We start from the raw sequence: 10,256 nt of genomic DNA on the forward strand, positions 1-10,256 counted from the left end.
AATTGGTAATCTGCTGGAGCACCTCCCATTATCAAAAGGATAGTTTTTCAGTATTAGGGAGAGGGATGAGTAATCTACTAGAGATGCTCTTAAGATATGTTTGGATGGGTTAAAGTTGAGTGCTAAACTTTAGCACCTATTAGAAACTCATATCCTAAAGTTTTTGAGTTTTGGCTAAAGTTTAGCCCATCCTATTAGCACTCATGTTTGGATGAGGTAGTGCTAAAATTTAGCACTTTTGGACTGTAGCACTTGGATCCAAACACCCTCTTGATAAGCAGTCACATGTGCTAACTCAGATATTGCAGTTTATTACTCTCTATTTTCATTACATAATAAATAGAGTTACCATCAGAAAATATTTAGCTTCGAATTTTCAAACATCTCCTGTCTGTGATGATATAATTCTTTTGTGATCCCTAGATAAAACATATCATTGCACTTGGTTGACAGTAGTGTGATCCAAGAAAGAGGAACTAGAAGGTGCATAATTAATTTAGAACATTCTGCCAATCAATCATCATGGCCCATGGACCTAAGCAAGAAATCCTTATCTTATCCTAGCCTGCTGTTTTGGCCATAAAGCCTGACATTGTAGCATGATATGGTTGACAAAAATGCAGGCATGTCTTGACAAATGTTTGCCCTTACCTGACTCATGGCCATCTGTGTATATTAGCCAGCATTACATATGTGTGTGTATACATTCCACTTGTTGTGTTGAGTCACGGGCAAGGCCAGCACAGATCTGGGTATGTGCACTCATGATAGCACCATGTGTGGCGAACTGGTGATTGCTGTGATAGAAAGACATCTGAGCCTTAGGTAGCTGCATCGTGATGGCACTTTTCATGTAAGGCTCAGATGTGCCACTAGAAGCTGCTGGTATTTGAATCCCAACATTATGGCAGCTTTAGCATGAAATAGGGAGGCAAAGGTCATGATGTGGTAGAAGTCTTTCTAAAAGCTTTATTCATGAATGCCTGTTTTCCTTGGGATTTGTTTTCTCTTCACAAAATATCCAAGAGAATAATTTTTTTCTAAAGTCCTTTTTTCTATTCATGAAAATTTGGAAAAGGAAGAGGACTATTGCAGCACTTCTTTTTTAGGAAAGGGACTATTGTAGCATTATTTTTCCTAATAACTTAGCAAACGTTTGCTCGCATTTATTGCTACCGTGCCAAATGTCAGCATCAGCCTATCAGTTTTGGTCAAGATCTGCCAAATGATTTCAGTGACTAGAGTGCTGACAAGAGAAGGCAGCAGCAATAATATAGCTCACCACATCACAACTAGGACTAGTCTAAAACTCTAAAATTTAACCCATTGTTTGGTTCATGGTTTAAATTAAATCTTGACGCTTTTATGTTATCATTATAACATATTATTGTGAACTGCAAATAACATTGCCAGAGAATTTTGTTTAAAGATCTACATATACAATTATGTGCTATAATTGTTCCTTCTCTTTAGGAAGGGCCGCATCTTTTTTTTTATGGGCATCAGCATGGATAAGAGGATGAAAGCAGAGCTCCCTGGCCCAGCTAGCCCAGCTCGAATTCATCCTCCGATGTTAGCCCATACGCACACCAATTTCAGCCCATATACGGAAGGCATCCTGGACCCTCTCTGGGCCTGGTTGTTAATTAGTGAGAGGTGTTGTCAGGCTGGGCCAGCAGCAGACAGAGCTCGCGAAAACAACAGCCCAAATGACAGACAGCAAGCAGCACAGTATGTTACAGGCAGACAGACAGAAACGGGCGTGCTGTTCCAAGCAACGCGCGTGACCGGCAGCGCAGGAAGAATACTGTAGGCCGGCCGACGTGCACGTCCCAAGGAGATGTATACAAAAGAAAGATTTGAAGCCCCCTTGTAAAAGGAAGAAAGATTTGAAGCAAATAAATCCGTAATTTTCAACTGGAATGTTTAAATTAAATACAGATTGCACCATTAAATTTTTTACGATGAAATCTTTAAAATAGAATCCCAGTTGACTATATTTAAGTAACTTTTAAGCTGGAATAATTTTATCTTCACAGTAAAATTGTTCCATCTTAAGTTTCGTTCGAATGTAGTTAAGTGTAATTTTGTTTTGAAGATCTCGTCGTTAGAAACACAATGATGCAATCGGAATTTAATTTGAACAGTTGATTTGGAAATTAGGGATTTTTTTTAATTTGAATTTTTGTTTACACAGAACCCCCATAACCAAGGAATCGTGAGGCAACGAGGGACAGAAGACCTTTGCGATGCTCTGTTTCGAGGTGGCGCGCGACCTCGATTATTTGCGGACAGGAACTACAGCAAACAAGAGACCAGATAGATGTTCAGATTTCAGAAAGATTGGAATCTAGCAACAAGAAAGGATAGATCACTAACTAATCCACCCCTCCTGTGCGAACTCTGAAGCAAGCTCATCACGAACCAAGAAAGTGACAGTCTGACAGAGACTAGAGCAATGCATCATCTGATGAGCACCTGCATGCAGTTCAGTACGCGCTCCTTCTAGCCGCCGCGTTGGCCAGAGGCAGGCGGACGGAGCAGCCACCACGGCAAACCGGTCGCCGCTCCATGTGGCGCCGCCGGCGGTGGTGCTGGCTCGTCGTCGGAGTCGGCGGCACTGCGGTTTACCGGGACAGATTTTCATTTTTTTCCTTTTCCAGTTGAAGGAAGTGAACAAAGAACATGTTGCTCACCAGATGTTCAGGTTGGGAACGGCGGCGCCTTCTGCTGATGTAGAGGAAGCTGGGCTGTTCTTGGCGTGCAGGGATGGATCCAATAATGCAGCCTTCTCCTTCTCATATGAACACAGAAGCACACCATGTCAGATCAGTTGTAACAGAGCTCAACATCCATCGGAGACGACTTCCATTTTCCCAAAACGCGAAGAGATTAGAATGCATCAGTTATTTCAGAAGTACATATAAAGAATACCGAAAATTATGTGCTACAATACCAAGGAGGCAAGGACGCTTATTGTTCCATAGGTGTAATAAGAAGATGTACCTTCTCAAGAAGAGTATTTTGTTCCATCAGAAACCTTTCCTGCAAGAAGGGAATTTTGATTACTCTCACATCTCACAAAAAAAGCTAACACAAACATTCAAGAATTTGAAGAATCAAAATCGATTAGCATTCCATTTTTTAAAAATAAAAATGTTTTCTTCGAACGATGAAAATGGTGACTGCTTTATTTGGCATTTGCCTTCTTTCGGAGCTCCTCGATCGAGTTGAGCAAGACGTGGTCCTGAAAGTTGGTACCAAAAAGTCACCGCGAGCACTGACGTGTGAGTACTAGACATGCATGTACATTCAGCGTGCATGTGACCTGTACCTTCCTGGATCTGATGCTCCTCAGAGCGCTGTCTATCTGGTGCTCAAGCTGCTGCACCTCTCTGAATGTCAGGGACTCAAGTTGCTCCCCCATCAGATTCCTGAGCCATTGGAAGTGTGAGAAGATAAGGGCCGACCAATGCTTCATGTATCATTATATATATATATATATATATATATATATATATATATATATATATGTATATATATATATATATATGTATATATATATATATGTATATATATATATATATATGCATGGGACATGCCAGGTGAACAGGAGTTTCTCTGAGGCTATGTTTGGCTAATTTGATGCAGCCAAATCAAGCTTCTGTTTAACAGTCATTTTGGTCATTAACTATTTGCAGCTTGCATTGTTAGTTTGTTACCTTTGGCTCTTCTGCAGAGCCTCAATTTTGGACCTCAACTTGATGTGATCATAGCTCATGTTGCCCTGCAAATGGTAAGTGTGCGTGGTTAGTAAGAGCAAGGGCACAACGCACAAATCCGAACCCAGGTTCCAGCTTAACTTCCTACCTGCGTTTCTTCAGGGCGGTCTTCCATCACATCCCCACCTTCACATAGTAAATACCTCTCATATCGGTCAAGGATTCGCTCCATGCTATTGAAAGAAGAAATTGGGAAAATGGTCGTTAATATTTAATATATCACTCTACTATATAATTTGGTTCCAACTTCGTACCCTTATTATTTGTCATCCTATTATTATTAAGGTATCTTTAGAAAGGAGACAATAGACAGTATGATGAACTATCTGCCAATTGAGTTATGTAAATGCCAATACGATGTGAAAATGGTTTCGCCAACCGACTGGAGTTTAGCATAAAAACTACATGTCATCTGCATGCAGAGAAAACACTGTCCCAAAAACCATAGACAGAATAATACATGGATGAGGGACAGAGGGAGTAGTGCATGTAAGAGTACAAGCCAATCACATCCAATAACTCGGTCAGTCAAGGGTTGAGTGAAGTGATCCACATAGGCAATACGTTTGCAAATTGCATTTGTGTTTTTTTTTTTGCTTTTGAGGTATGAAGATACATTGATTTTGTCAGTTTCAGTGGTAGGTACAATAAGGCAGAACACAGTAGATCATTGAAATCCAGTACAGTTCAGATTTCAGAACAAGATGAGGCTGTCCTTGCAGCTCAGTGACATCCAACTCAGTAATTTCAGGTAGCGGGTGCCACTGTTCTGCTGGACTCCAGAGACAGCTTTAGTTAGACACACATAGGTCAGTGTTGTCAGTTGCCACAGCTCATTCATATGCAATGAAACAAAACCATTAGGGCCTACTATTTACTGTTATTGGTTAAACCTTAATTAAGGGCATGCATGTAAAACGTGATGTACATAAGCAAATAGCTAGTATACAATACAAGATGTTTAGGTATAAGTGCTTAAATGAGATAATGCCCTAACTTCACGAAGCACATCATGCAAAGAAAAATAAATCTCTTCAATAGTGTAAACTGGTGTTTGAATAGGCTCAACCGCACGCCTTAGACACAGAGCAAAAAGTTAAACATGGTATCCACCTTATAAGTCTTATAAGCGTGTGGTGCACGGACAAACACCGTTTTATCTAAGCACCACAGGGGTACTGTGGCCTAAAGGTAGGTCTTACGGGAGGGACTATGTAAAAAGACGTATTGTGCATTTATAGTGAGCTTCCGAGCAGTTTTACTCTAAACACTAAATAGTCGGTTGCCTATCGCTCACTATTTATTCTAGGTAATAAGTTATTATTTAAGCAGGTTGAACTATCATCAAACAAGATATACAGATGATTAAACGGAAATGGCTAGCCACGGTATATACGGGCAGCGTTTACGAAGCTTTAGGCTGCGTTTGGTTTAGCTTTTTGAACATGTTTCTGCTTTCAGAAAGCAGAAGCTGAGCAAAAAAGGTTCAGCTTTTCTGTAGTACAAATTTGAAAGCAGGTTGTATCCTGCTTTTGCAGCTTTCCTAAATTTGTGAAAACTATACACCTACTATTGGTCACATATATACCCTTTCAATTTTTTTATATATAAGAAAACAAAGATTTTCATATATAGGAAAATAAAAATAAAAAAGAATAAAAAAGTTAACTCCAAATATTTTCATATATATAAAAATAAAGATTTAAAGGAAAAAGAATTTGGTCAACACAAAGAAATATTGTATACTGTCAATTTGCATAAAGATAATATATAATTTTTTCACGGTCGACGACTCACAGCAGTTTGAACCAAACGACTTTCAGCTTTTTCACAGCAGGCATCTCACAGCAGTTTTTCTCACAGCAGACATCTGACAGCAGCTTTTTGACAGTTCACAACTGAACCAAACGCACCCTTAAACTATTCCTGGCCATCTACCTTCACCCAAATCTTACCTATTCTCAAGAAGGCTGCTGCGATCTTTATTTAGTAACTTTGAGGAAACACAGCAAAGTACATTTAGAAGCATTTAACCAGCACAACGTAGTAACCTACTATACGTCCCTGTTTATAGATTAACTAAATGAGATATCTTGTGGAATTGGTACGGTCTGGGCTAGAGAACCGTAGTAAAAGTGGCCAGGATTTAGAAGATGTCTGTTTGGCTACTGTATGCCACGTTCTATGAAGAAGGACATCCAGCCTTTTCCCTCCATGGAATCTCGGTGTCACAGCAACGTAGACCTTTCCTCGTCCGAACTAGCCCAGCAGCTTTTTAATTTGCAATGCTTTTTTTTGGACCTGAAGCTGGTGTGTGTGATGTGTGTGTGCAGAGGTGAGTGAGAGTGCAGTGACTGGTGTAGAGTACACGCGGTGGCAGCACAGTGCCGTACAGGGCTGTACTATACTTCCAAAGATAGTGCGTACCAGGTGCCTCCAAATTTGCGAGTGATCTATCTATCGTTCCCTACTAGCACTAGCTAGCTAGCCAGATTCGTATATATATACCAGAAGAGAAAAAAGGCATCGATCGATGATGGCGGCGGCCATGCATGCAGACGTCGTCGGCCGTCGGCGGCGGCTCGTAGTTATTAGTCATTACCTGCCGTCGTGCGCGGCGAAGTCGTGGAGCCTGCCCTTGTCGGAGAAGACGAGCAGCGCGACGTCGGCGTCGCAGAGCACGGCGAGCTCGCGCGCCTTCTTCGCCAGCCCGCGCCGCCGCTTCGAGAACGTCACCTGCCGGCTCACGCTGTTCTCGATCCGCCACACCTCCACCTTCCCGCGCCCGCGCCCGCGCCCGCGCCCCATCTCCGGCCGGCCGGCGAGCCGCTCGCTCTGGCTCTGCCCAGCCGCCGATCGATCGACGAACGGCCGCCGGACGAATGGTGGCAGCTCAGACAGACAAAGCTGGCTAGCTAGAGCTATAGCCTTGCATTGGTGCTATTTGTAGCAGCGGGGTCGGCTGACGGGCAGCTGCATGCGCGGCCGCCGCTGTCAACCGGCGGTTGGCCGCGGCGCCTGCCGCGGTGGGCGCCATCCCGTACGGCGCGGCGCGAGTGGCCGGCGGCCGTAACGAGGCCGTATAGCCCGGCCGCCGGGGCCCACCGGAGCAACAGACAGATTCCCCGGCGTCTCTGCTGAAAGGAGGGATCCGTGACCGTGAGCATGCAGCAACGGACGGAGTGCGCGTGGTTAGAAAGTTTTGCAATCTAAGGGTCTGTTTAGTTCCTGCTAGCGTAAACGCAAAATTTTTTTTCGATGGAATCTTAGCAATTTGAAGTACTAAATAAAGTCTATTTACAAAACTTTTTACACAGATGGGTTGTAAATCGCGAGACGAATCTAATGATGCTAATTAATTCATGATTAAGTAATAATTAGCGGATGGTTACTGTAGCATTAATGTTGCAAAATATGGATTAAGTAGACTCATTAGATTCGTCTCGCGATTTACAGCCCATCCTTGCAAAAAAGTTTTGCAAAATATGGATTCACAGCTTTTTTATTTACGGGGTGGGAACTAAACAGGGCTGGGGTTCCTCTTTTCTTGTCTGCCCAAATGCAATGTGCGTGGGATGGGACCATAGTCACAGAAATCGAGAAATTAGGATCGAAGGTACTGTTTCTCGATCCGGAAAGGCCGATCACGTTTCGGAAACGCGGGCTCAATTTCGTCCCCACCTTCTAAAGACCTCTCATAAGGATCGTATCCCGTTCCTCGATCCTGTTAATCCCGAAACTTTGTGACTATGGATGGGACATGGGATATATAGGTGATCCTTTTCAGTTTATTCAGAATCCTATCAAATCAAATCGTGTGGATTTATGGATGAAATTTGTTCAGAATCAAAGTACAAACCCGAAGAAATTGGGGGCCTATTTAGATCCCATGTAAACGCAAAAATGTGTAAATGTAAAATGGTGGCTGTAAACGCAAAAAAACCGTAAACACAAAAATGCCGTAAACGTAAAATTTTCGAAGGAATCTTACCAATTTGAAGTACTAAATGAAGTCTATTTACAAAACTTTTTGCATGGATGGGCTGTAAATCGCGAGACGAATCTAATGAGCCTACTTAATCCATGTTTTGCAACAGTGATGCTACAGTAACCATCCGCTAATTATTGCTTAATCATGGATTAATTAGCATCATTAGATTCGTCTCGCGACTTACAGCACATCTGTGCAAAAAGTTTTGTAAATAGACTTCATTTAGTACTTCAAATTGGCAAGATTCCGTCGCAAAAAAATTTTGCGTTTACAGGTCCCAAATGCCAAAAAAATGCGCCGATCCGTTTAGATATGTAAAGAGCCTGTTTAGTTTTGAGGCCTTAAAGGCAAAAAAAATTTTTGCAAAGAAATTTTGCTAATTTGAAGTACTAAATGAAGTCTATTTACAAAACTTTTTGCATGGATGGGTTGTAAATCACGAGACGAATCTAATGATGCTAATTAATCCATGATTAAGCAATAATTAGCGGATGGTTACTGTAGCATCACTGTTGCAAATCATGGATTAAGCAGGCTTATTAGATTCGTCTCGCGATTTACAGCTCATCCATGCAAAAAGTTTTGTAAATAAACTTCATTTAGTACTTCAAATTAGCAAGATTCTTTTAGCATCTTTGCGGTTACGGTTTTTTTGCGTTTTTACGCTGGGAACTAAACGGTCCAAAGACAAAAACGCTGTAAACGCAAAAAATTTTGCCTTTAAGCGCCGATCTAAACAGGCCCTGGAAATGCATTGGTAGTTCAGAACCTGAGGTATCCTCTATGGGCGTTGTGGTGTTGCTACATCTGTATCTGCATCCGTCTGAATCCTGAGCCGCCTGCTCTGCTGTATGGCAGGAGCCAGCCTTTCTCCGTCTCCGAAATATTCCGCATAGATGAGTGATAAGGTCTTTGGAGCAAGAAAACGGATCTGCACAATTTTCATGCATGTGACGATCTGCCAATCTCAGCTCCGTTTTACGGCTAGTATGGCACCTAATCTCCTGTTGCACAAGTACTCGCAGCAGGGCAAGTGCAATGCCGGTTAGCACCCAGGTACTGTAAATCTGTTGGCCAAATTTTGCTGCAGGGAGCTAGCTTAGGGACGACATAGGTTTTTTTTTGTTGTTGTTCATGTAAGAAATGATGCTGAGCGCTACTTTTATGAATGTTTGCTCCGCCTTTCTTATAATGTTCATATCAGGAAACTAAATTGTCTTATTTTTTCCCTCGCCAATTTATTGTTGTTGTTGTGTGTGTTGGTGTGTGGGGATGGAGGTGCACAACAAAGACGTGGCAAAGGCTTATTGTTTTCTTGACAGACACTACATCAAAACAGCTCAATTTCGTCGGCCAGATGTAATTTCGTCCGCTAAAATCAAGCCGATGAAAATAAATAGTTTATTTCGTCGGTCAACACAGGCCGATGAAATTAGAATTTATTTTCGTCGGCTAGTCAAAGGCCGACGAAAAATGGTCCATATTTTCGTCGGCTAGACCCTGACCGACGAAATACAAAGACTATTTTCGTCGGCCAGTCCTTGGCCGATGAAAATATAAATAGAGGAACCCTAAAAGCGTCGTTCGATCGGATCTTATTCTAGGCCGGGCTCACACTTGCGTGTTCTCTCCCCCGCGCCAGAGCCCCCCCCCCCCCCCCCCCCCCCCGCCGCCGCCGCCACCCCCACGCCGCGGCCCCCGCCGCCGCCCCGCGCGGCCGACCCGCGGCCCCCGCCGCAGCCCCTCTGCCCCCACCGCTCGCATATTGGATTTTTTTTGGTTCCTTTCTTCATTTATTTTTGCTTTACTTCATATTAATCATACTGATGGTATCTTTAATTTGCTGCTACTCAGCAGCTCTGTTCTGGCCTTCTGGGTGTAAGTTTGATAAATGGATCTTTGAATCTTTCACTCATTATCGATATGTGTCCAAACTCAAACTGCTAATGAAACAACTATTTTCATGTATTACCAACATAAGTGCTACTGGCATATTCAGCTATTACATTATTATGAATTAATTGTATAGTATGTGCGCTTTCAGATATTACTCTGGCAGGCCATAACCATTTTACTACTTTTTCTCTTGATTATTTATTCTGATACATGTCATGTTACAGCTGCTAATGGAGTTGTTATTGCCACTGAGAAGAAACTGCCATCTATTTTAGTGGATGAAATATCTGTATGTGTAACATCATCGTTATCTATGACGTCCTCTCAGTCAAATAGCATCATTTGTTTTTCTGGCACGAGCACTAATAAAATACCAAATGCAAACTTGTAGATGCAAAAGATTCAAGCGTTGAGTCCAAATATTGGAGTTGTTTACAGGTACTTTCCTATGCTATTTGTACCTTTTGGTTGCTTTACTGCTCACATTCTTTATGGATGCTGAAAGTCTTGCTCTATATGTTTACCTTATATTTCTGAACTTAACAATGTACGAGATCACATACCATAATATGTTGACATGGCTGATC

The 10,256-nt window shown here is 42.2% G+C and overlaps 1 protein-coding gene across 1 annotated transcript; it reads right to left on the reverse strand.

Moving 5' to 3' along the window:
* Positions 1-2,505: 2,505 nt before the first annotated feature.
* LOC112885531 (MADS-box transcription factor 20-like) lies at positions 2,506-6,819 on the reverse strand. The gene is made up of 9 exons (XM_025951133.1): positions 6,750-6,819; positions 6,385-6,571; positions 3,871-3,955; positions 3,723-3,787; positions 3,335-3,434; positions 3,206-3,247; positions 3,007-3,045; positions 2,697-2,794; positions 2,506-2,620 (listed from the first exon to the last, which is right to left on the reverse strand). Exons 1-9 carry the CDS (start codon positions 6,817-6,819, stop codon positions 2,506-2,508), a joined length of 801 nt encoding a protein of 266 aa, XP_025806918.1.
* Positions 6,820-10,256: the final 3,437 nt, after the last annotated feature.

The sequence above is a fragment of the Panicum hallii genome, chromosome 3 (assembly GCF_002211085.1).
Source record: "Panicum hallii strain FIL2 chromosome 3, PHallii_v3.1, whole genome shotgun sequence".
Taxonomy (NCBI): domain Eukaryota; kingdom Viridiplantae; phylum Streptophyta; class Magnoliopsida; order Poales; family Poaceae; genus Panicum; species Panicum hallii.